The following is a 25,971-nucleotide window of genomic DNA, read 5'->3' on the forward strand; positions in this document are numbered from 1 at the left end:
TTTTCAAGGCATCTGCTGCCATCATTGGGTCATTATGGAGCTCCTTGGACCCGGCCCTTGCAAGTTCATCAGTGTTGGTGGAGGCTTCAACTCTCTGGCAGTTCACCTGCCCGTGAAGGTGCTCCGCTTCTCATCAGCTCACACGTTGTCCCAGAGCCTCAGCAGTGTCTGTGCCCCTTGGTGGGCTGGCAGGGACGGCTGCCTATTTGCAGACAGGGGAACCTCAGGAGACCTCATCTCTCCTCTGGTCCTATCGAATTGAGGGCCTTGGAGCATGTTCAGCCTATCCCAGTCTCCTTTGGGAAAGACTGCTAGGCGCATAACACTGCAATTCTCGGATCCGAAAGCACAGGCTTTAGCAAGCTGAAGGCAGACTGGTGAGCCCAACAGCGATTTCCCGCCTGGTTGGGACGTGGGCCCCCTGCAGGTTTGGGGTCTCTGGAGGGTTGAGCTTTTTAGGGGCTGAGTTTTAGGGAGGAACAGGACCTGCAAGCGGAAGGTAGCCATTTCTACATTTCTCCAGCAGGTGGCACCATAACTTTACCTTCTGTGTCTCCATTGCCCGCAAAGGCAGCTCTGAGTTTGCAAACCAGGAAAGAGGGGCAAGGGCAAACCTGGGACTCCTCCCCCTCTCCTCAGTATCTAGGCTTTACTATCCCATAGAGACCCACATCTTTTCTCCAACGGACCTTCCTCATACGACTCTCCTCCCAATAGCCGCAGTGTTTCTGATTATCTGAGCATCAGAAACAACCCCTTATAAACTTGTCAGAAATACTGGTTGTCCTTCCAGACCTGGAACACTGAGGAAGAATCTGGGCAGGTCATAAATTATGCTCTCCATCACCCCCACATTCTGGGACTGCCCCAGACCCTCAGCTTCTCTCAGAGATCTGGCACCTTGATCTATAGCTTCTGCAATTTACTTATATTGTCAACCTAATCGGGAGATTCCTGCCAGTCTGGCCCTCTCACCTCTCAGACAGAAGCTGGGTGAAGCGACAAGAACGTTTTTCTGGATTTAACTCCGAGCAACCTTTGGAGGATGAGATCCTGACCAGTAATGTTGGCAGCACACGTTTTTACAAATGTTTATGCGGTATTATGTGAAGTAGGACTGTTGAGGTAGGACTGTCTCTGTTTTGATAGAATCTCAAGTTAATTTACCTAATTCAGCTGCTCACCCCAGATGGCAGCAGAGTCCCTTCCCGTCTGCAGATGGGGCTGCGCACTGCAACCTTGTGAGGGACACAGGCCAAGGATCTCACGGAGGAATCCCAGCTAAGTACCAGGATCTACCACTGTCATCTGACTTCAAGTTCAGCACTTTTTCATGGCAGCATAGCTGCCTCCCAATTGCCCTTGGCAAGTGTTTGTCCAGCTCTTACTGAACACTGACACAATAGCCGTGATTATCCCTTCCCAAGGTGTTCTGTTCCATTGTTTGAGACCTCGGATCTTGAGACACACTTTCCTTATAGTCTGACTATCCTTTGCTGTAAAACAACCTACTCCCAAATGTAGTGATTTAAAACAACAATCGTGTTCTTAATGATTTTGTGCATGAGGAATTCAGGGAGCACCTACCTGGCTGATCCTGCTGTTCCATGGGGCATCGACAGAGGTCATGTAGTGGCATTTAAGTGGCTAACCAAGCCAGGCTAGGGGGTCCGAGACAGCTTCTCTTGCGTGTCTGGCACCTTGGCAGGGAGGGCTGGAAGATTGGGCTGGGCTGGGACTGGAGCACCTGCAGGGAGGCCTCAGGATAGTTAAGCTTCTCACTTGGAGGCTCAGAGCTCCCAGAGGGAGTGTTCTAGTAAGGAGGTAGAAGCTGCATGGCTTTCTGTGACCTAGTCTTGAAAGTCACATGACCCCACTTGCACCATATTGCATTTCTCGGAGGCTTGCCCAGGTTGGAGGGGAAAAGAGATAAATTCTGTGTCTTGATGGCAAGTATAAAAAAATTTGCCAGAATATTCTGAAACCCCATTACTGAATGAAAATTAGCTTTTCTGTATCTGCCCCTAGCTGCACACTTACTAAACCTAGTCTTTCTTCTGTATTCAAAACCTCTCCATCAAGGTTCAAGACAGGCTCCAGAAATACCTAAGATCTGTGACGTAATCCACAAAGTGTTCCTTTGAGGTGAGAAAACATGAAAATCACAGAACTTTCATTCATGTTTTAATTTTACCTCTACAATTTAGAATGAAGCTTTACCAATAGTTCATATGTGGATCAACACTGGCACCCACCTTCAGGCCGTATTTCAGGTGGGAATATGTCACCTGCTATATACAAAATACGCCAAGGGAAGAGTGGATGTTCCCCAGCAGGATGGTGGGTGTGACCCTTAGTCATTTGTGTGCCTCATGTTACAAAAGTACTTGAGTTTATGGATGTCAAGATGATCATATCTAGTTTTAATAAAATTACCCATCTTCAAATGGTTAAGCAGCTTCCAAAGATTTTTGCAAACAATTCTGAGCTTGAAAAACTAAACAACTAATGCAAGAAAAACAGCAAAAAAAAGTGGCAAAGCAGGCACTTCAACTTCCGGCTTGCACACTTCATCTGCCATGTTATGCAGTAAAAACAATGATATTCTTATCAGATCAGACAAGGTAAGACCAAAAAAAATCAAAATTATTGAGGCTACTGGAAATATGAATTTGCATCTACTAGTGGTATTGAGGTGCTATCAAAAATAAAATATTATGGTAAATTTCAACATAAAATATGCATTGAAATCTATTTTGGAGATAGAAGTACACTTTTGGAAGGGGCTAAAGCAGGGATAGGAAGTAGATTTCACCCTGAGTAGCAAATCTGATTGCTTGGCAGTGACTACCTGGAATGCTAGGTTTAGAAAACTAGAACTCCTAGTTCAGGCTTAGCAGGAAAGAGTGCTGTGATTAGCAATTTCTGCTACTGGGTGTGGAGTCAACTTTTGGCATGGATGCCAAATATTCATTTAGTATTTATTGGATGACTTTTACATGTCAGACACAGGTCTAGGTGCTATTATCTCACAGACTGAAATCTCTGCCTTCATGGTGTTCACATTCTAATAAAAAGACACAGACAATAAAATAAATAAGTAAAATATTTTTTGTTTTAAGAAAAAATGACCTGGTTTCTTCAAAGAATAAACAGCAAGAAATAAGAGAGGGAAGGGCAACTATAGGATTACAAGAGACTTAAGAGGCTTATCTACTAAATGCAATGTAAGAACCATTGGTAGATCCTGCTTTGAGCAAACTGATTGTAAAAAGATGTGTATGCACAATTGGGGGAAATTTGGACACCAGATATTTAAAGAAAAGGATTTGTCAATTTTATTAGGTGTGTTAATATACTGTTTTCTTAAGAAAGTCTTTACCTTTAAAAGATATATAATAAAGTATTTATAAATTTTAAAAATAAGTTATTAACTTTTAATGTTAATTATTAATATTAATAATTAATATTAATTTAGTATTAATTATTAATTTTAACTACCTCATTCAGTTTTAATTATATATATATATATTTTTATTTTTTTAGTTTTTGAGACAGAGTCTCACTCTGTTGCTCAGGGCTAGAGTGCCGTGGCGTCAGCCTAGCTCACAGCAACCTCAAATTCCTGAGCTCAATCGATCCTCCTGCCTCAGCCTCTCAAGTAGTTGGGACTACAGGCATGCACCACCATGCCCAGGTAATTTTTTCTATATATTTTTTGTTGGTCAATTAACTTCTTTCTATTTTTAGTAGAGACGGGGTCTCGCTCTTTCTCAGGCTGGTCTCAAACTCTTGACCTTGAGCAATCCACCCGCCTGAGCCTTCCAGAGTGCTAGGATTACAGGCGTGAGCCACCATGCCCAGCCTTATTTTTATATGTTTTATAATGTACATAATATCATATGAAATGTATTTAAAATATACATATGGATCATGCTCATATTTTTTTCTGATTCAGCATGTGAATAAAACCTTTGCAGACTAATGGATCTATTTCCATTTTCCCATTAATTTAGCAAATGTTTATTGAGCATGTACTGTATGCACATACATACTATATTAAGTATGAAAGATAACAAAAACAAGGTGTATTTTGGAAGGGAAGATAAGACATGTTAAAAAAAAAGAAAGTACTTGAAATAAAGTGTCATGATGCAATTGCTTACAAAGTACTGTGGGACGCTCAAGTGAGAGTAGTCAAGTCTACCTGGAGGAGCCAATCAGGCAGGGCTTCACAGAGGAGGGCACATATGATCTGGAGCAGAGTGAAATCCTGACCTCTGGAACCAGTGCACAGTGGCAGATACTTGCCCCCTTGCTCCCCCTCTTCTTTGGACCTTCTCTAGCTCTGTTAAGACTTCCTCTGGAGTGTTCCAGAGAGCAGGGAAGGAGAGTATTTCTAAACCCCTTCCTGTTGACACTTGGAGCTAGACCATGCACCCCGTGATGGCAGGACCCACATTGTGCACATATTTGAAAATTAGCACTGGATATGAAGCCTGCACATCACAGACTCTTGATTAATGTTGTGGCATCGCATTGCACTGAACTTCTTGACTACCCCGGCTCATTAGTTAATGTCTTCAGAGAATAGCAAACATTAATCTCTGTGCTTCAACCTTCATCTCACAGCCCATGAATTTAGGTTGTTAACTGTCCCCGGCCTGTCACTTGTTCTACTTACCTTTCTGCTCTTGAGCCTTTGTGAGATCTTCCTGAATTTGTTCTTATCTTCTCAGTCCTTTACTCCCTAGAAGGGCATGGTGTGTATCACCTGCACATCTGGAGATTTCACCATGCTCTTCCAGATCGTTTATAAAAATTAGGTAAAAATAGTTCTGATACTGATTCTACAGGATAGGGAAAGGATAAATTCAACTCTCTCTGTTTTCTAATAGCTTATGCCCTTCTGTAGATATGAAAGAACAGCTGTGGCTTTTAAAAATCTCTCTTCTGCTTCTGGACTCTTCCTGAGAGAACCAGCCTGAACTAAAAATGGGAACATCTCTGAAAGCCTCCTAATCCAGACAAGTTCATCCAGGATCTATGTGGCTGGACATTTCCTTCACACTGATGCCCAGGCTATGCTGCAACTTACCTTTTCCTAATACGCTCTGATGGGAACAGCATGTACTGGGAAACCAGGAGTTACAACTTCTTGGCTAAACCCACTTTGTTGCCTTAGGGAGTACTTTGAACTGAGTCATGTAATTTTTCTGTAGCTTTGTAAAATAGGAATGGTCAGACTTAATACTACACCCCAAGGAAATATTGAGAAAATAAGTGCAAATTATACACATGAAAGGACTATAGGGTCCCAGGAAGAAAGAGTGTGGTTTTTGAATATAGAAAGGTAATTTAAAGTTAGAATTAGACACAAGTATATGTGCCAGAAAACCCAAGGGATTTGTAACTAAAATAAGATAGGGGTTTATTTCTCTTTTACTTAAATAATGTCCAGAGTAGGAAGTCTAGGGCTAGAATAGAATCTTAAATCATTTGAGATTCAGGCTCCTTCTGTCTGGCTGCTCCACCAACTTTAGCATGCTGCCTCATGGGCCAAGGTGGCTGTGCAAGCTCTGGTCATCACATCTGTATTCCTGTCATAAGGAAGTGAGGAAGGGGGAAGAAAGGAATCTCTTTCCTTGAAGAACACTTCCAGAAATGTACATATAACATTTTCAATTATATTCATTAGATGAAACTTAGTTACATGGTACATCTAGCTGCAAGGGAGGCGGGAAAATGTAGCTTTATTCTGGGCAGCCATGTGCCTAGCTTCAAACTGCAGGTTCTATTATTAAGAAATATGTGGATATTAAATAAACAGAGCTAATAGCAGTCTCTGCTGAGGTGAGAAGGTGAAGTCCCTTACCAGAAGAAAATGGTACTAATAACCTGGCAAGCACACACACAAAGTACTAAGGAATGTGAAAAATGTACATACATATTTTTGCTTGGGTCACCTTGTCAGTTGCTACTGGATTTGCCTTAGAGAAGCATCAGAAGCGTTCTCTAAGACCTTTTATTCTCTTTCCTCCCCATTACCATGGACACTCCATATTTTTACCCGCTACCTTTCCCTCAAAGTCCTAATTCTTCCTCCTCTTAGTCTCTAAGTCTAGCTGCCAATCATAGTGCTGGTGTAGGAGATGCAAGAAAACAGCTCTTTCCAGCGCGGCTACACAGGGCATAGCAACAAAACAAACAGACCCCTGCCGTTGTTAATACTGATTGCTTCTGAAAACACACTATGATAACTGAGTCTCTGTCACTTTTTTTCTAACTCATCCAAGACCTCCTTCTATTTTCCTAATTTAGAATTAAAATTTCCCCTCCCACTCAATTATTGAGAAACTAAATTTCCATGTTTGGGTTTCCTAAGTTCTCCCTGGGAAGCAATGTCCCCATTACACATCATATGGTATCGGACTAGAGCACATTCCAGAAGTGGAGAGGGTATTTATAAATAATGGGTATGGCTGCAGAAACATTGAACAGGAGTGTGCCAGGCTTGGGAAACTGGTTGATAGGAATGTGAGCTAAGAATCCAAGTATTCTTGTTCTAGGATGAAATTCCCTGCTTGTCATGGGCCTTTCTTTAAGGAGTTACCCCTGCACACTCTGCTGGGGGCCAGCCAGGTAAATTGAGCCCCTTTCCTTGATGAAAGGAAATATGGGATAAAGGCCTGTGGGGTCCCACAGGACTAAGGCTAGTGGAATGTAGTGTCAGGAGGATGCTTTTGGTCCCAAGTAAGAGAATATCCAATAATTTGGAAATTCTTTGGTTTGCATAAATAAAATGTCCAGAGGTGGGGCCATCTTTAAGCCTGGTTGGATCAGGGCTCTGGCTTATTTTCTCTGCAATTCTCAAAAGTCAGCCCTCCTCCATGTGGCTGCCTTCCCATTTGGTGGCAAAATGGCCACAGCAGTTACAGATCACAGCCTCATGTCACTGAGTCCAAATGGAGAGAGAACACAATCTTCTCTTCCTTCAGTGGAGTTAAATACATAAGTCCTGCACTTCTCTGTGATTCAGACCAATTGTGACTGTGCAGAATGCCACACTGACCTAGGCCTGGGTTACATGACCATCCTTTTAACCAATAATTATGGCGACAGGGCTGGGGTTATATGATGGAATTAAGGCAATCAGGACCCTCCCCTGAAGCTGGGGCTGAGGTCAGCACCACCCGAACCACATGGCTGCTATGCAAAAGGGGAGAGGTGTGTCCCCAAAGGAAAAACTGGGCACTGTTACAAAAAGATAAGGAGAAAAGGAATGGTGTCTGGTGCAGATGTCCCTACCAGAGTAGTTTATTTCTGGGTTCTACCCAAATCAAGGGGCTGTGAAGAAGGAAGGGAAGAAGTCCAGATGAGGAACTAAACCAAGGCAGTGGCTTGGGGCAGCTGTTGGGAATCTAGATGAGATGGAGCCAGGAGGGCACAGAGTCAGGGAAAAGAGAGCAGGAATACTGGAAGAAGCTGTTTTTAGTAAAATCCTTTGTGAAGTTCTGGCAAAGTTTTCGCTGTGTTCTGAGAAGGGTAAGGCTTATTGCTGAAGCAATGTCAAGCCCCAAACTTGCCCTTGAAGCTATCAGGATGGTGTTAATCAGCAAGAGAAAGTATAGATGCATAGACCCAGTGTTCTATGTGCCAGGACCCTACACAACCAAGAGATCGTACCTCTGGTATCGACCTCTATATTTTGTAGTGACATTTATTTGCAACTGCATTAAGGTATAGAAATATGGCACCCCCAATTTAGGAAAACTGAGAGTTGCTTAAAGATGAATCCAGGCCCCACTGGGCTTTCTGACTCTGAATCCAGCCCACTCCTTCTCCCATATCCTCCTTTTTCTCTTTCCTTTTATTCCTCCTAATTCCTCTTCTCTTGTCCTTTTCCTGTAGGCTCTCCTTTTTCTCCTTTTCTCTTCTTTTGCCTCTTTATTTCTCTTCACTCTCTTTTTCCCTCCATCCCATCTTCTCCTTTCTTTTTCCTTTATTCTGGTATTTCACAGATGTTTGACTTTTTGAAACCAACTCTAGATGGAGATTATTTAATTACCAAAATGCAAATGATTTGAACTATCTCTTCCAACATAGATTTGAGTTTGATTTTAAAAATAGTAATTATAGAGTGTGGAGGAAAGAGGGATCCACACAGCCAGTGGATCCAGGACAACCAGCCCCCTGAGAGGGTCCAGGAAAGTCACTTCATCTCCCTGAACTTTAGCTTTCTCAACTGAAGAGTGAAGAGATGGATTATATGAACTTTTCAGGACCCTTGCCAGCCCCTTTACGACATTTGGAAAAGAAGTCTGGGGGCTAGTCCCTCTGCATCTAGCCTGGGTTTGTTTTCTTTGGTGTGGATGGGGAGGAGAGAAGTGGCATCTCTAATAGTGGGGGTGAAGGTCAGTGAGTGCTAATTGGTATCTCAGGGAAATGACCAAATCAAGGCCTCTAGCTTATTCACATCTTGATAAGCCAGTCATGGTTTTGTAAAGTAGTATTCACTGTAAATTGGAGGCTCTTCGGTGGCACTTGAGAATGTTCTTAGAAAGCAAAACTCATTTTATCTGAGAATGTCTTAATTTCTCCTTCATCTTTGAAGGATAGTTTTGTCACATGTAGAATTTTAGTTGAGAAGTGTTTTTTTTTTCCTTTCAGCACTTTGAATATGTCATCCTACTGTCTTTTGGCTTCCATGGTTTCTAACGAGGAATCAGTCATTAATCTTATTGAGGATCCCTTGTATATGATGAGTTGCTTCTCTCAATGCTTTCAACTTTCTCTATCTTTTGACACCTTAATTATAATGTGTCTCAATATGGATTTCTTTGAGTTTTGCCTACTTGGAGCTCACTGAGTCTCTTAGATGTGTAGATTTATGTTTTTCATCAGATTTGGAAAATTTAGGCCATTATTTCATCAAATATTCTTTCTGCCCCTTTCTCTTCTCTCCTTCTGGGACTGGGATTATGCTCTCATAGGTTCAGCTTATTTTTCTTCATTCTTTCTTCTTTCTGTTGCTTAGACTAAATAATCTCAACTGACCTATCTTCAAGTTTGCTGATTCTTTCTTCTGCCAGCTCAAATCTTCTCTTATGCCCCTCTAGTTGAATTTTTCATTTAAGTTACCATACTTTTCAACTCCAGAATTTCTACTTGGTTCCTTTTATAGTTTCTACTTCTTTACTGATATTTTCTATTTGGTGATACATCATTCTCATGCTTTCTTTTAGTTCTTTAGACATTGTTTCCTTTAACTCTTTGAACAGATCTCAAAGTCCTTGTCTAGTCAGTACACTGTCTGGGCTTCTTTAGAGACAGTTCCTATTGATTCAATTTTGTGTGTGTGTGTGGGGGGGTACTTTCTTATTAGTTTGTGTGCCTCATAATTTTTTGTTGAAAACTGAATACATTGAATATTATAATGTGGTAACTCAGGAAATCAGATTTTAGTCCTTCCCTAGGATTTGCTGTTGTTTCTGTTTGTTGTAGTTGTTTGTTGGTTTAGTGACTTTTCTGAACTAATTTAGTAAAATATGTATTGTTTGCCATCTGTGGCCATTGAAATCTCTGTTCCATTAGCTTAGTAGTCAGCTAATGATTAGACAGAGGTTTCCTTAAACACTTAGAACCAAAAAAACACTATCTTTGCAGAGGGATTCTGTGCATGTTGGGCATGTCTTCAACATTCAACCAATAATTTTACAACTCTACCTTAGCTTTTAAATTCTGCTTGTGCAGAGCCTCAAGGTCAACCAGAGGTAAGAGCTTAGAGCCTTTTCAGGTCTTTTCTGGGCATGCATACAGCTTTGGGTATGTACATGGTCTTCTAGATTCCCAAGAATATGTTGAAGCTTTACAAAGCCCTTAATCCCTGAAGCTCTTATTTCCCAAAGCCTTTCCTCCCAAGCTTTTGGGTAAGTCTATTGTTTGCTCAACTGTTATCCATTGCCTCAGGCAGTAGTAACTAAAGCATTTGCCTGTAATGTTTTTGATAAATGCCCCTTGGCAGTGGCTTTGGCACAGGGCAAGTCCCAGTCAGGCAGTCAAGACAAAGCCAAGCCTTTTTGAACAAGACTTCAAGGGAGCTACCAGACAGATCAACTAAGGACAATTTGTGAATAAGGTCCATTCTGCTCCTTCCTGTATTGGTTCTGAGAATGTGGACTATTATTTTCAAGACTACTTCTTAGATGGTGAGCAAGAGATGGGGCTAGGGTAACTCAAAATTCCACAAAGCTCTCTGTTCTTACTGAAATTCAGCTGCCTTCATGAATAAGTTGGGTTGCGGCAAGGTTTTAGCTGGTTTCCAGAGTTCTGAAAAGTTGATTCTGATCGTATTATTTCATTGCTTTTATGGAGGGATGGGCTTTGGAGTTACTTATTCTGTTACCAAAAGTTTGGCACTTGTCCCCAAGGCTGCATCAGAAGAATGAGGCAGACTCCCATATCAAAGTACCAGCGTCCTGCTTCTGAGCAGAAGTATGGAGTTTTTAAAGGTTCTGATCAATCCCATCTTCAGCTAAGAAAATCTTGTGACCTCCACCTGGATTAATCCCGTCTTCTGTGGCACAAAGAACAAAGGACACTCCCCTGCCCCTTCTGATCACTGGTCTGAGGCAGGGATGTAGGTCCTAGCTCTCCAAAAGGAGTGGGGGACATTTTAAAGAGACATAAAACATTTTTGCCATTTTTTTCAAGCCATTTCTTCTGTTACAATTCTGGCATTTTCACTGGAGGTTCTTCCCCCAAAAAACTAATTTTAAAATCCCAGCACAGCAGCTCAAAGACAATAGGTTTAAAGAGTTGTCCTCCAACCCACATTTAGAGTAATAGTGTAAGTATTGCCAAATTTTATATGACTTCTAAAGGAACAATGCTCTTATCTATGCCATTATTCTCAAGGTCTTTCTTCCAAGGATTCCAGGCTGATTTCCACACTGATCAGATTTCTTCCATCACGTCTATGGAATGAGAGGCCATGGATATTCCTCTCTGCCTTTACTGTTAGGGAACTGAAGTTCAGAGAGTCTTGCTCAAGGTCACACAGGAAGGTGGGGATTGAGGTAAAATCCCAGATCTCCTGATTCTCCCCCCACCTAATGCGATCTCTGTAAAATAAGCCTGGGAGATGTGTGCAGCTTGCTCTGTGTGGGTCAGAATTTCATCTTTTCCATTATTCTTAAGTGCTAGTGTCAGTTGATCCCTCCCTACACCTCTTCCTCTCTGCCCACTCCCATTCTTACAGATGAAGAAAAGAATTCTTAGAACTCTTGCACAGGCTGCCACCCTCCCTGGCTTCTGGGAAAACGGCATTCTCTTTCAAACCATTGGTTCTAGAAGAGTCTATTCTTTTAGAGTTCTCTGCCACTTGCTGTGGTCTACCCCAGAGAATCACACATGTATGGTTGGAGAGGATAACTTCCCACTACAAATGAGGACACAGATCCAGCCATCTCTCTACATAGGGGATTGTCTGCCTGGCAAGCACATCACATCTATCTAGTTTATGAATTAGGTTGCTGTGCTCCTAATTCACATAAATTAGTGTGCACATAAATTAGGGGCACATAAAGTAGTGTGAGTGGTGCCTACTGGGGTTAGTCATACTCTGGGGCTGACTTAGACTAAATTGTTATAACAGATGGATCCCAAAATGTGTTGGCTCAAACACAAAAGAAGTTTATTTTTCTCTTACTTAATCCATGGTAGCTGTTCCAGGTTGGGGGATGGTTTCAGTGCTCTATTTCACGTAGTCACTCAGGGCCCCAAGCTAATGGTAGCTCTGCCATCTTCAATGCATGGCTTTCAAGGTGACTCTGGTCATTGCCATTCTAGCCTGTGAGAAGGGAGAAAGAGTACGAGGAAGCAAACATGGGAGATTTCATGAGTCACATCTCAAAGTGACCTACATTGTGTTCACTCACATTTCTTTCTAGAAAACAGTCACTGGGCTGCACTTAACTGCAAGAGAGGCTAGGAAAGGTGTCAGCCATATGCCAGCTACAGTTCTGTTTCTAATGAAGATGAGGGGAAAACGATATTTATATCCCCATATCTGGTACAAAGCAGATAGAAGTACTGAGAAAATATTTACTAAATAATGGAAGAGATTAATGAGTGAATGGATAAATAAATGAAGGAAGGAATGGAGTGATTCTCCTATGGTTACATGGCTAGTTAGAGAAAATTTTCTGCAGCATTCACTATTCTATTAGCAATGAAATAAGTTACAGATCCCCCCAATATTTTTCCACATTTCCAGAGAACATCACCATATGAATGCATGGGAAAATAATGAGCAATTGACCCACTGTAAGGAGATCTAGTGAATAGGATTCTGAAACTACATTTATATAAACTGGGGGGGGGGGTATTTTTCTTAATGTGATTTTTTTTTTTTTTTTTTTTTTTTTTTGTGACATAGTCTCACTCTGTTTCCCGGGCTAGAGTGCCATGGTGTCAGCCTAGCTCACGGCAACCTCAAACTCCTGGGCTCAAGTGATCCTCCTGCCTCAGCCTCCTGGGTAGCTGGGACTACAGGCACGCGCCACCATGCCCGGCTAATTTTTTCTATTTTTAGTAGAGACGGGGTCTTGCTCTTGCTCAGGCTGATCTCAAACTCCTGACCTCAAGCAATCCTCCTGCCAGAGTGCTAGGATTACAGGCTTGAGCCACCAGGCCCAGACTCTTAATGTGATTTTTAACTTTACAAATAAGTTAGCCATAGTTTTTGTTGACAAATTGCTTTAGTTTTTTAAAGCAACTTTCTTTGTTCTTTGCACTTTGCTGTTGTTTTAGTTGTTATTGCTTTTATACAAATTCAGAACAGCAGGAAAGGTCCTTGGAGATCACCAAGTCCAACTCCCTATGAATTCAGAGGCAGTGTCTCCAATATCCATTCTTCTTTTCTTCTTCCAGAACAGAATTGCTGGATTTTAATTGTACATGACTATCTTAAATAAAACCCACATTTTACAGTCTTCCTGGCAGTGTAGTGTGATCATGCCACTAGGTTCTGGCCAATGGGATATTGTGTGGCAGCCTCTAGGAATCTTTCTCAGAAGACAATGTACACATTACTTTACCTTCTTCTTCATTCCTTCCTCCCTCCTGCTGCCATCTTGGGACATGAGGTTCAGGTCATGCACAGTGCAGCAACTAAGTAGGAGGAGCTTGACTTTGCACTAAGCCTAGGTGGCTTACCTACACTTCAATGTGTGAGAGAAATAATCTTCTATTTTGCTTAAGCCACTCTCGTTTGTTTTTCTTTAAATCGCTTCCAGCTGCAACTTGTCCAAATTAATATACTACACAACAATGAGGAAAATGAGATCCAGAGAAATGAAGTGACTTGTAGTCACTTGTAGGAGTGGTATCTCATGTAAGTATCTCCACATGTATTCTTCACTACAGAAAAACCTAGATAAGTAAAAACAAACAAACAAACAAAAAAACACAACAAATTAAATAAACAACCCCTTCAAAAAAACACTACACAATCATCACAATAGTAAAAGCAGCAACAATAAATACAAATGCACGGAAAAAGGAAACTTTACAGAGCACAGATGCCCCTCTTCTGAAATCACTGAGAACTGACCAACCCTTCATACAGGCTCTGTAAATCCTTTTTCAGGGATTTTGTTCTCCTGTTCACAGGTAGCTTCCCTTGCAGTTGGGTTGGTCTTGTAACTAAGCTCCATCCAACAAAAAAATGAGTGAAAGTGATGTGCACCACTTCTAAGCCAGCCCGCCCCCCACCTCCCACGTCCATCCTCCACACTCCTCACCCACCCTGCAACTAAATGCAAAGTTTTCTAAGGTCCTAGCTAAGGATGGAACCGCTTGATAAAAGAACGTTTGTCCTTGAATCACCCCTTGGGAAACCACCTCCTGACCAGAAACACTCCATTGGACTATTATTTGAAAGAGAAATAAGCTCAGTTTTGGTATTTGTTACAGCAACACCTTACACAGTCTCTTCTCCTGTGCTGGGTAGACTTTGAGCTGGAGGTAGGTTTTTGTTTCCATAGTTACCAAGGACAGTGGGATTTGCAGTCTTTCCTTGGTGCTCAACACATCTCAGGTGCCTCCAGGTGAAGTGACACTCTCTCTTTGTGCCGTGCCTGGCTCCTGGTTCCTAGTCTCTCGGGAGAGAAGTGCTGCCTGCTCACTGATGCCTGCCTAACCCCGGAAACTGTGCCTTGGCCCCAGCTATTCTGGACTGCCACCTTCTTCACCCTTTCTCTGAAGCTTTGCCTTTACTCACTCCTGCCTGGTCCCTACTTCCCTCCCCATCTGTTCCTATTGAATATTATTTGCCTTCAGGGTGATCGTTTTACCTGCTCCTTTAAGGAATAATAAATAATTGATAAAGCGAGTCTTGACTTCTACACCTAAGGCTTCAAACTGACATCAGGGTCTAGTCTTTCCAAGTAAACAAAAGTCTTGAGTTTCTTCCCATTTTCTCTAGTTAAAAAAAAACCCTTTGGGAACCACTCACAAAATTCTTACGCATGTTTTAAGGAAATCTTTGGCTCCCAGCTCATTTGCTGAGAGCCTTAACTGACGGGTCCTGAACCCAGAAAGAGTTCTCAGTTCTCTAGTTCTCAGTTCTGTCCACTTCCTCAAGCTTCCTTTGTAGGGAGTGGCCTCAGGCATTCCTTTAGTTCCATTAGTTATTTCAGAGGCAAGTTGCTCTGATTTTGAGGTCCATTTAAGTCTCTGTAGCATCACCTAGACCTCCATGATAGCTGCTATCTCTCTGCATCCTTTCCCCAAACCCAGGGGACCATCTTTAGTCTTTTGGCTGCTTTGGTACCTACGCATATTGAGTTCCCCAGAACTCAACATGTCAGCTCAACAATGATATAGAGAGAGCCTGCACTAAGCCTGGGACCTCAGGAAAGCCACACATAACATCCTTTTTTTTTTTTTTTTTTTAGACAGTCTTCCTTGGTTGCCTGGGCTAGAGTATAGTGGCATCATCACAGCTCACTACAACTTCAGTCTCCTGGGTTCAAGTGATTCTCCTGCCTCAGCCTCCCGAGTAGCTGGGACTACAGGTGTGCACCACCACACCCAGCTAATTTTTATATTTTTCATAGAGACAGAGTCTCACTACATTGCTCAGGCTGGTCTCAAACTCCTGACCTCAAGTGATTCTCCCACCAGACCAGAACAGACCTGGCCCATCTCCGCCCATCCCCCCCTAAACACACACACACACACACACACACACACACAGTCCCCACTGGAATCCTCATCCTCTTCTCTACCCTGCAGAGAGATATCCATGGTACAAGTTCTTTGATGATTTCACGGAGCTGGGTAATTCTGTCAGTTTCAAGATAAGGGTCAGGGGACCCTGGAAAGCCACCATGAGACATTTGAACTGATGAAGGAGGTCACCCATCCAAGCCTAGGGAAGTGAGGGCGTGGGCAGAGGGTGAGGCAGGCTGAAGGAAGCAAACCAGGAGTGAGAGTCACTTTCCCTTTCCTTCTGGAGGGAAGAGGCCCCACCCTGATGGGGTAGGAGAAAGGGGGTCAGAGTGAAATAGAAAAGTAGTAAAGCAGAATAGTTTGTAAAGGCAAAGTAATATAAATATTTAATAGCTGCTAGCATTTATATGGCATCTTGCAGAGTGTCAACAGTTTCACAAACATCCCATTATTTAATATTCGCAATTATATAGGGTAGGCAAGAAAGTAATTCTTATCCTCATTTGACAGATGAGAAAGTGAGTATCAAGATGTTATGTGTCAGGCTGGGTGAGGTGGCTCAAGCCTGTAACCCTAGCACTTAGCGAAGCCTAGGCAGAAGGATCACGTAAGGCCAGGTCTGCTCTGGTCTTTAGAGAGCAGGGTCTAGACTCGTCCTCCCACCCTAGCCTACTGGCACTCCAGGAATGAATGTCATGACGCTTTAATATACTGCCTCTGAGGCCGAGAACCATGTCCCTGAAGGAACAAGGTGGGGTTAATGGGGGAGGAAAGGGCAAAAAGGGGGACGTCCCACCAAGGACTAATGGCTCAGCCGCTCAGAGTCCCTGAATCTGCCTCATCTAACCGAGCTGAGTGGCTGGGAGGGGGCGGGGCCGCAGGGGGAGGTGGAAGAGAGAGGCAGCAGGATGCTGACCCTGAGGCCACAAGGTTCCACCTTTACTCTGCACTGGTCGAAAACCCCTTGGTGCTGCTCGACCTTGAGTCACGTCTACATAGCAGAGGGCTAGTGAGGAAACAGTAATTATTCCGAATTGTTGCAGAGATAAACTCTCACTGTGACAGGCCGCGAGTTTCCCTACCTCCGCTCCGCCTCAGGCCAGCCCTAGTCTTACTTTTCGTTTGGCCCTGGCTGCTGAGAGCCGTCCTGGTCCCCCAGGGCTCAGCACGCCCGGCCTGCCACCCGGAGCTCCGGGACCAGGCGCCACCGCAATCCGGGGCACCGCGCTCGCTCGCACGCAGCCGGCGACCTGGGAAGAACGTGCGCGGCAGACTCTGAGACCAAGTTCAAACGCCCGTCTTGCCGCTGTGAAGCGTGGCTCCGGCAAGTTCCCGAATCTGGCGCCTCAGTTTCTTCTACCAGTAAGAGTGGCTTCTTTGTATGGTCGCTGAGAAACAGATAGCAGGTGTGTCAAGGTCCTGACGCCCATTACGCGTTCAAGAAATGGCCGGTTATGCCGTCAGTCTGGGGGCCAGGAAGGCACCTTGGAGCAGCGTCTCCACGGCTCAGGGCGAGTTACTGGACTAATTCTGCCAACAACGAGTTTTTGGGCGAGGGAGAGCGCCTGGCCGAGCGAACCGACTCGGGCTCTTGGAACAGCCCTGGCGGAAGGGGATGGAGGGCGGGCAGCTCGCTGGTCCGCCGCACCGCTGCTCTCGCCTTCCCGTCTGACAAGGCGGGTCACTGTAGGGCCTCCAGCGGCTCAAGCCAGACTCACCGCCGGGCGGCGGAGGCAGCACTCGCCTGCAGGACTTCAGAATCCCAAGCGTGGGCCAGGCTGGCCTGGACAGGCAGAGGTGCAGTCCCCTGAGTCAGATGGCTACCGGGAATGACGGAGTTGCGATGGCTTTGAAGCCTGCGGCTCCCATGCCTGTCCTACCTCTGGCCGCTGGCTCAAGGGGCTGGAGGGAATAGGGCTGCCCCGCCCCGCTGTCCCCAGCTCCCCTGCCCTCAGCCCCCAGAGCTTCGTAACCCCAGCAGTGCAAAGGATACTCGCCCCCAGAAAGCCGAGCGCGGGGCGCAGGAGGGACCTGGGAGGCCTGGGTCGCAGAGGGCAAGCGGAGCCCTGTATTCCTCCCCGCAGCCGACCCGCGGCGGGTCCGTACACGATACTCAGCCGGGGAGGACGCGCGGGCGCTCTAGGCAGATCCGGGGGCCGCTGGTAGTTCCTCATTTAGCCGTGACAAGGGTTGCAAGTTTCCTAAGGAAGGCCTCGCCCTACACATTCACAGTTGTGCTGGCCTCTCGGCTTTGTGGGTCCTTTCAGGAAAGGGGGCCTTTGAGGCAACTAGGGGAGCCTCTTGAGCTCTGTGAGGAGGGCCTTCTTCGGATCACCCTTAACGGTATTTCTGAGACTCCACGGCAGGGCGCACGGCGCAGGCATTGTACCAGGCGAGGGAGCAGCCTCGCCGCTGAGACTGTGGGGAAACGGAGTGGAAAACTCGCCCCACTGGAGGGCACTTAATATACCTCTACACTCCAACTCCACACCCGCAACCCAGGAGAAACCATGTCCGAGTTCCAGCCGCACAGGCACTGCGGGGTTTTGAGAAGAGATTCAGACCTTGACCCTGACACCTGGACTCAAGGTCTTTCGGGACCAGACTTGGCTCCTTCGCCCGCCCACTGACCCAAGAGACCCGCAGTTCCTCGTTCCCTCCCTGCTCACCAGGCCCACGGCCAAGCGGCGGGGTTGGGTTCAGGCGGCACGAGAGGAGAGGCTGGTCCTCCTCCAGTCCAGGCGCATCTGCTTATGAGCCGAGCGCTCAGACTTGCCCAGGCTCTCATGGGCTCATCCTCACACCCGTGTTCTCAAAAATTGCCATCCTCCCAAGGCGGACGTCTGCCTGGTCTGCGCTCACTGGCGCTTTTTTTCTCCCTCTTTCTTTCGAGCACACACACTTTCATGCCTGTTCACATCTTCCAAGACATCCTCACGCACTGGGCACTGGGCCGCGGTTCCCCTCTAGCGTGCCCTAGGCAGCGTTGAGCGCCCAAAGGACTGAAGCCATAGATCTGGCGTGGGAACACGAAGAAAGCAAGGGGCCCAGTCACAAGTTCATCTCCTCCTTGGTCCCTCCACACAAAAACATTTATTTATCTCCCTTCCTTCCGACTCCGGCAGCATCCAGGCCTGCCGTGGGTGCTGGTGGAGACCAATACCTGCGTCCTTACTCCGAAGCCCCCCTTTATTTCATTGGCCGAAATTGTATTTCATACAAGGACTAGAATAACCGAGGATAGAGTAGCCCCATGTTCTCTCCCCAGATCTCCCTGGCTCTGTTTAACCTTTCCTGGTGCTACATGACACCACCACCTGCTGCCCAGGCAGGCCTGCCACTCCCTCAATTTGCACCTTGGGATAGGGGCTGGAGGATCCTGACCCAAGTCCTAGCGAGGGCCGTGGGGTGGGGAAGAGACAAACGGGGATGAACTGTGAGCCCCACATGCTCCTCTCTGCCCTCTGCCCTTTTACACCCCCAGGCAGATTTCCTTGCTCAGGTCCAGGCAGCTACCCGAGAGCTGGATTCTACCTTCTTCATAGAGTTTCTGCTCTAAAGGGCTGCGTGGGTAGGGAACCTGGTTGGGAACAAATGAAGGGTGTCTGATAGCAAACATGGTCAAGGATACAGAAAGGGAGACTCTCAGTGCTTTAGTCACTGGGTCCCTTTAGGTTGTTGAAACAAAATCATGGCTTCCTCAGCATCCGATGGGGGCAAGGGGATGGGTGGTGGTGGAGGGGTGACAAGCCTCTGGGAATCCTATGCAGTGGATGCCAATGGGAAGTGGCTGCATTCAGCAGGCAACATCTGTGCCTACGTTATGTGCAGGTGGCTTGCGATGGTTGTTGAGGCAGCAGCTCGGTCTTGCCTGGTGTGGAATGGAGGACTGGCTTGTATAGATTTATGTGGTGGGCGAGTGAGTAGCTGCTCAGATTTATTTCCAGACCTTCTGCATAAGACCTAACTCCCATAATATTTTCTGCATGATATTTTTGGGGTTAGCTTTCCAAGGAGGAGGAAAGAGGGAAGTTGCAACAAGTACCGCTGCTCTACCAGGATTCACTTTACTAATAAAGCCTGGAGACTGGCACCTGCCCCCTACTGGTAGGTGAGAACTCCAGGCAAACTCCAGTGATTGGGCGGCCTCCCAGAGCTTGCCTTTGGTTGAGATCCCAGAGGGGCTGTCGCCTGGCGCTGGGACCATTTTTCCCTGGGACCAAGCAGTGAGGTGCCAAGGCTTTCTCAGCAAGCAGTGCTGCAAGGCTGGGTCTTGTCCTTTGTGTTTCTTGGGAGAAGCATGCTGTGTGTATGTGTGTTTTTATGTGTGAGTACATGCATACAAGAGGGGTTCATTTGTGCATGTATCTCACATATATATCAGTGGGGGAGTGCCTGAGGCACATGCAGTTGTGTCTGAAAATGGGGTGAGGGTCTGTGTGTGCTTGCTTCTCTGTGTTTGTGTGCATGCAGGTGAGCGTGTATGTGACAGATCTGGTCTGTGTGCTTCCCTGGTTGGCTGCTATGTGTGAGCGGGTGAGAGGTTTTGGTGCCATCCACCATGCCTGGCACACAGCAGGCTCTCAATAATGGTGAATGGAATTTATGTTCAATGTGTATGTATGTGTCCTTGTGAATGTTGGTACAGAGCCTGCTCTCCTGTGAGTGTGAGAGTCAGAATGGGGGCTGGGTAGGGGTGATCTGGGATAAAGGAGCTACTGTGTTTGCCTCCTCCCCAGAGTAGGCATGGCGAAGAGTAGGTTCTGGCGCCAAGAACAGGGCATCACCAAGTCCTGTCTGGATGGCTGGGCTGTTGCAAGGTGGCTCCACGAGTCTCTTTGGACCCTCAGGCAGTGGCCAGCTGTTCACCATGCCAGTCAGCAGAGGTTGGGGTGTTCAGGTCTTACAAGCACAGATCAGTTCCTTACAAGCACAAACCTGAGTAGTCCCCTGAGAGCAGAGCCTCGCCTCTCCTGGAGAGGCGCAGGAGTTTCCCCGGCTGGAATTCCTCTTGGGGTGCAGAGGTGGAGGGGCTCTTAGTGCAGTCCCAGACCAGACCGGAGGTCTCCAGCCATGCGGAGCAGTCCCAGCCTCCTCCGTATTCCCTTGACCTCCAGGCCTGCACAGAGTCAACGCTGAGGTGTAGCTTCCCCGGCCCTTAGCCTGCCCAGCTGCCCGAGTCCAAGCCTGTCTCAACTGGGAAGGAATCTTTGATACTTAGAAAGTTCGAGAGAAAGCGTCTTGTGACGCTATTCCAATTTTACCAGAAAGCACCTATTTACCAGAAAGGAAAAGTACAGAGAGGTCCCAGCGCTCTAGGATCTCCGCCGACAAATGCCTCATCTCCTCCAACCCTTCCCGTGGCGAGACAGCAGGCCCGGCCCACGGCGTCCTGGCCGCAGAGGAGGGACGTGTTCAGAACCTACAGCCACCGCGACCTGAGACTCTTCCTCAACTTCTTCCTCTAGGAGTCCTGCCCGCTTCAGGTCTGCCCAGACCGGCTTAGACGTGTCGCTTAAAGAGGGGGCTGGAACCCCTAGGGGAGGGGGCGCTGCAGGTTAACTTACAGCCACAGGAGCTCCTAGGCGCACTGCGCGGAGGCGCCGCCGCCTGACCCGCTGAGCCCAGGCGTCCGCTTGCTCCCATCTAGAACACGCATCTCCCCCCGCCAACCGCACGGATTCTGATTTCCCTCGTCCCCTATCCCTTCCCTCAATGTCCACTGCAAACCGACAGAAGCAGGTTTGCGAGCTCGGGGACCTTTGCTCCACCGCCACACACGCACCCCCCAGGCTGAGCGCCTGGAGCTTAGGTCTCAGCGGCCGGCCGTTCTGGGCCAGCAAATCTGCCCAGTGCGTCGCGCTCGGTTTGGGGGACTGCGACCATGTCAAAGGCCCGCGCGTCGGAGACCTTCTGGTGCCCGATTTGTTCCCTAGCGTTGGCATCTCCCATCACATGTACACCCGTCCCCCGCACGTCGCTTTTCACTCCCACCGCGACCCCCCAGGTGAAGAAGAAGCCGGCGGAGGGCTCTGCACGGTCGCGGTCGCGGGGTAGGGAGAGAAGCGGGCCGCCCCCTCCCCGCTTCTGCAGGGAGCTTTCCCAGACCAGAAAAGGACGAGGACTCTGAGGGAGGAGGTTTCAGAGTTTTCAGTCCCTTCACCTTGTGTGTAGGAAGGTATCTCCCGATTTTGGGGACTCACCAGAGCATCGCAGCCCAGAACGGCCCACCCGGGGTTTCGAGTCCTAGAAGGGAAATTAGACACTGCTGCACTCCTGGCCAGCGGGCCTCGTGGTATATAACCATATATATTTACGATTTCTAATTTTATTATAAAATAAAAGCAGAAATATTTCTCGAAGAACATTCACATGAGGGCATAACAGGGAGAGGTCAAGTCCGCAGCTCAGGAGGCACGCTCTGCCTGGAGCGCTGAGGCCACAGTCCCGGGAGGAAGAGGAGGGCGCAACGCAGAGAGAGCGGGAGGGACGAGCGCCACGAGGGGGCCGGGGGCATTCAGGGGCTTCTGTGACACCACCCTTTCTCTTTCACTTCAGTTACTGAGCAAAACGCTGACACCTGCAGCCCCACTAACCCCTGGGGTTGGGGGGAGGGCCTTGGGAGACAACTAAGTTCAAAGGCCCGGTCTTTCTTCTGCTTGCCAGTCTGGGAGTGAGAGATGGGGAAGAGGCGAACAAACACCAGGCAGGAGGAGAACGATTGAGGAGTACAGACCTCAGGGCCAAGAAACAGAGGGCAAGAGACTGGCAGGTGAGGAGAGGGATAGGGAGAGACAGAGAGAGAGACAGAGACAGACACACAGGGTGGGGTATTGGCAAGTCAGAAATCTAGAAGGAAACAGACACAGAAAAGGGGGCAGAGCAAGAAGGGGAGAGAGAGAAGAAAGAGAAGAAAGTAGAGAATTCAGAGAAAGAAGGGGGACAAGGCAAGGGAAAGCAAGAGAGGGTTACAGAAAGAAAGGGAGAAGATCAGGAGAGAGAGAAGAAGAATGGTGTATAATTTATTCCCTTCTCTGGTTGGAGACCCCGTTCCCCAGCCTCCAAAGGATCTCAAAAGAAAACGTTGAAAATAAATCCCGAACAAGCACTAAAACAGACAGCCATCCGCCCTGCGAGGCCGGCGGTTCTGCCCGCTCAGCGTGCGGGTCTCTCAGTACCTGGTGAGGCCGCCGGCGCGGGGCGCCCTCGAACACCGCTCTCTCGGTCCCCCGCGCCAAGCCCGGAAGGCCCGCGCGTCAAGGCAAGCGGGGTTCTAGGAGCCCAGGTCCACGAGGTTGGCCGACATCGGGTTGAGGATGGAGTCCTGCAGGCCGTGGTGGTGTTGCAGCGGGTCCGCGCCGCCTCCGCCGGGCACGGGCACTGGCACCGCGCTAGGGCCCGGAGGGTGGCCCAGGCTGTGCAGGGACGGCAGCCCGGGTGGCGGCGGCGGGCTGAGCAGCAGCGCGGGGCTGGACGACGAGTGGTCTGGCGTCCCCGACGGAGTCTTCTCGTCCTCCGAGCTCCCTAACACCGACTTGCCGCTGCCGTTCAGCGACGAAGCCAGCGGGTTGTGGCTGTTGGAACTGGAGTTCTCGCTGTTTTCCCTGCAAGTGGAGGAGGAAAGCTGCCGATCAGCGGGGAAATTGAGCCACTCGGCGCCATCTCACTCAGCTGGAGCCTGTCGCCTAACTAGGGAGCCAGAATCGCCGCGCTGCCTGCGGGTGTTTTCGGTTTCTACCATTTTCTCGGCCTGGCCTCCGGTTCTCCTTTCACACAGTTCTCTCAATCTCTCAACACCCGAGCCCTCTCCCTGTACCATCTGTATTCTACCTACCTCTCGCGCTCTCAATTTCTTGAATGTATCTTTCCTGTTCTCCGTGTTTCCTGCCCGTCTGCCTTTCCCCAACATTTCTTTTCAGGAAGGAGGGACAGGGAAACAGGGCTCCCTGGAGTTGGGGAGTGGGCAGGAATGAAGAGAAGATGCCTGGATTTTCTTATCACCTTAGGCTCCACAAGCTAGGCTTGCTGGGTAGAAGTGGGGCTACAGGATGAGGAACTCTAAGTCCCAGGCTGAGGGCCCCACTTGAAGTTCACCATGGCACAGGCCTTCATTCCCTCTGCTTTTCTCCACCCTCAGGGAGATCCTTGCTGGGGAAGGCTGCTGGGGCCACGGGTCCTTCCCCTCTAGCTCCAAACTGGGAGGGCCTGTGAGAGTCCTCTTTGCTAGGGCTAGGGAGGGGACTCCGAGGTGGCACAGTAGAAACTTCAGCTGGGGACCAGAAGCTGGGGCCATGGAGGGTAGCCCTTGGGACAAGGGAGAAGGAAGGGAGGGGACTGCTAACCCTGGCCTAGACTTTTGGGCTTTTATAACCAGAAATTCAAGGCCTGGATCTGTAGCTCTCACCTGGGGCCTAGAGAACCCAGGAATCTGGACACATGCCAGTCTGGGTGGAGGGGCGCCCAGCAGACAGAACCCACCTCCCTCCTACCCTGTCTTTGAGTGGTGGCCCCTGCCCAGATTTGGATATTTGAAATTCTGGGTAGAATCATCTTCAGTGGCTATTTTTTTTCCCTGCTTTCCTGGGTGGGAACTTCCCACAGGGCTGGGAGCTGAGATCTCACCATTGTGGACACTGCGACCTCATGGTCTCAGATACCAGGGCCCAGCCTGTTGTACCTCTTCCCCCATCCCCCAGATCTATTTCCCACTGTCTAGACCCCCTACCCCGACCCGGATCATCCAACCTCTGGGCTGCACATGCCCCATACCACCAACTCCAAGTTTTGCTTTCTCAGGCTAGATTCTGTTTCCACAGTTTCTCTCCAGATTTTGGGTTCTGAGGGGCTACAGGGCAAGCAGTCACAAGGGCCTAACAGCCAAACAGACTAGTTCAGGAAGTCAGGGTTTCCCCAAGGACATACAACTCCCAGCCGTCTGTGTCTCTCAACTTACTCCCAACATACCGACCTAACCCCTGAAGAGGGTAGGGACTTCGAGAAGGGTCAAGGGCCTGGAGGGCCAGGGAAGGACTGCTGGGTCCAGCAAGGTAGAGAGGGGCAGGTATTTCTCTTCTTTCCTAGAGATTACACTTCCTCCCTGGATCCTTTCACCTCTTGGTCCTTTCTATGTGGGATAAGGGACTCACTCTCAACTTCCATATCTAGACAAGGAAAATTCAGGCCCAGGCCTTCCCCCATTCAGGTTATTCTAGGGAAGTTCCCATCCGATGACACTTTGGCTGGAGCTAAGGCGTACAGAGATCACACCTTGGTCTGGAGCTAAGGCTGAGGAGATGCACGGCCAGCCACAAATATGCAACTTGGCTTCCACCTGGGCCCAAACCCCTCCATCCTTCGGAGGACATTCAGGTCTGGCCTGCCATGCCTACTTGACAGGGGATCCAGGCCCACAGTCCTGCTGCTCCCCCAAAGCTCCCCGCTTCTCCACAGTTTACTCAAAAGCGATCAGGGAGTTAGCTGACAACTTCCCGGACTGCTTTGCCCGCTTCCGACGAATCCCTGCCCGCCAGGTCTCCAGCTAGACCTGAGCGCTACTCAGGTCAGGCCAGGCTGCCGCTGGGGTATGGCTGGGCCTGGAGGACCAGTTTGAGCCTCTCGATGGGTGGCAGAAGCCCTGTGATCCCTCCCTCGACCCGGGGAAACCGGCGCCGAAGCTCTACTTACCTTTCCTTGGCCTCTGCTGCCCGGTCGCGCTGCCGCCGGTTTTTGAACCAGTTGCTGACCTGCGTTGTCGTGAGGCCTGTGGCCTCCGCCAGCTCACGCTTCTCGCGGGGTGAAGGGTAAGGGTTGTGTGCGTACCACTCGCGCAGCACGCTGCGACTCTTTTCTTTGAAGCAGTAGCTGGTCTCCTCGCCGTCCCAGATGGAGCGCGGCAGCGGGAACTTGCGGCGCACGCGGTATTTGCCCACGGCGCCCAGGGGCCGGCCGCGCAGCTTCTCCGCCTCGATGTAGTGCGCCTTGAGCCACAGCTGCTGCAGCTTGGCGTGGTTGTGCGGCGAGAACTGGTGGCTCTCCAGGATCTTGTAGAGCTCGCGGAAGTTGCCGCGGTGGAAGGCCACCACGGCCTTGGCCTTGAGCACGCTTTCATTCTTGTGGAGGTGCTCGCAGGCGGGCAGCGACCACAGGAAGCGGCCCAGCCGCTCGATGTTGCCGCCCTGCTGCAGCACCTCGCACACGCATGCCACTTGCTCCTGCGTGAAGCCGAAGGTGGGCAGCATGGACATGGTGCCGGCTGCGGCCCCGCCCGCCCCCGCGCGTCCTCACCGCGCCGCACAGTCCCGCATGGGCGCCTTCCCGCCGGGCCGTGCGGGCCGTCCGGTCCCGAGAAGCCGGCGGGCCGGGCGCCCAGGCTCGGCGCTGGCTCCCTGCGATCCCCGAGTCACAGCAGTACGTCCCCGCGCCAGGCGCGGGTCTCGAGTAGCTCCACGCCCCCGCCGCCTGCGCGCCTCGCCTGCGCCCTAGCCGGAGCCCGGGGGCCGCCCGGGGCGCCGCTCCGCATGCTCCGCGCCCGCCCGCCGCTGCCTCGCTCGTTCCTTGCTAGCTCTCCCTCCCGTCTAGCTGGCTCGCAGCTTTTTTAATAATATTATTCTAAGCGGGCATGAGGCACGGCGGCCCGCGCCCTGATTGGTCCGGTTATCTGACCCGGGGCCGGCCCGCGCCAGACAATAGTCGGAGTCAAATTATTCGCCATGGAGACGCTGTCAGTCACTGGTA

At 48.8% G+C, this 25,971-nt stretch overlaps 1 protein-coding gene and 1 long non-coding RNA gene across 2 annotated transcripts; both read right to left on the reverse strand.

Moving 5' to 3' along the window:
* Window positions 1-11,673: 11,673 nt before the first annotated feature.
* Window positions 11,674-16,651, reverse strand: LOC142869957 (uncharacterized). Its single transcript, XR_012918484.1, has 2 exons — window positions 16,353-16,651; window positions 11,674-11,851 (listed from the first exon to the last, which is right to left on the reverse strand). It is a non-coding gene; the product is annotated as an uncharacterized LOC142869957 (long non-coding RNA).
* Window positions 16,652-21,530: 4,879 nt separating this feature from the next.
* On the reverse strand, window positions 21,531-25,619 carry SIX2 (SIX homeobox 2). Its single transcript, XM_012756867.2, has 2 exons — window positions 24,922-25,619; window positions 21,531-22,841 (listed from the first exon to the last, which is right to left on the reverse strand). The coding sequence occupies exons 1-2, from the start codon at window positions 25,479-25,481 to the stop codon at window positions 22,511-22,513; spliced, it is 891 nt and encodes a 296-aa protein (XP_012612321.1). The 5' UTR covers window positions 25,482-25,619; the 3' UTR covers window positions 21,531-22,510.
* Between the last annotated feature and the right edge of the window lie 352 nt (window positions 25,620-25,971).

Source organism: Microcebus murinus, chromosome 3, assembly GCF_040939455.1.
Source record: "Microcebus murinus isolate Inina chromosome 3, M.murinus_Inina_mat1.0, whole genome shotgun sequence".
NCBI classification, from domain to species: Eukaryota; Metazoa; Chordata; class Mammalia; order Primates; family Cheirogaleidae; genus Microcebus; species Microcebus murinus.

Coding starts and splice junctions, on each gene's coding strand:
- SIX2 (XM_012756867.2), bottom strand. CDS start 25,481: ATGTCCATGCTGCCCACCTTCGGCTTCACGCAGGAGCAAGTGGCATGC. Junction 22,842..24,921: donor GCAGCAGAGGCCAAGGAAAG/GTAAGTAGAGCT, acceptor CTCCACTTGCAG/GGAAAACAGCGAGAACTCCA.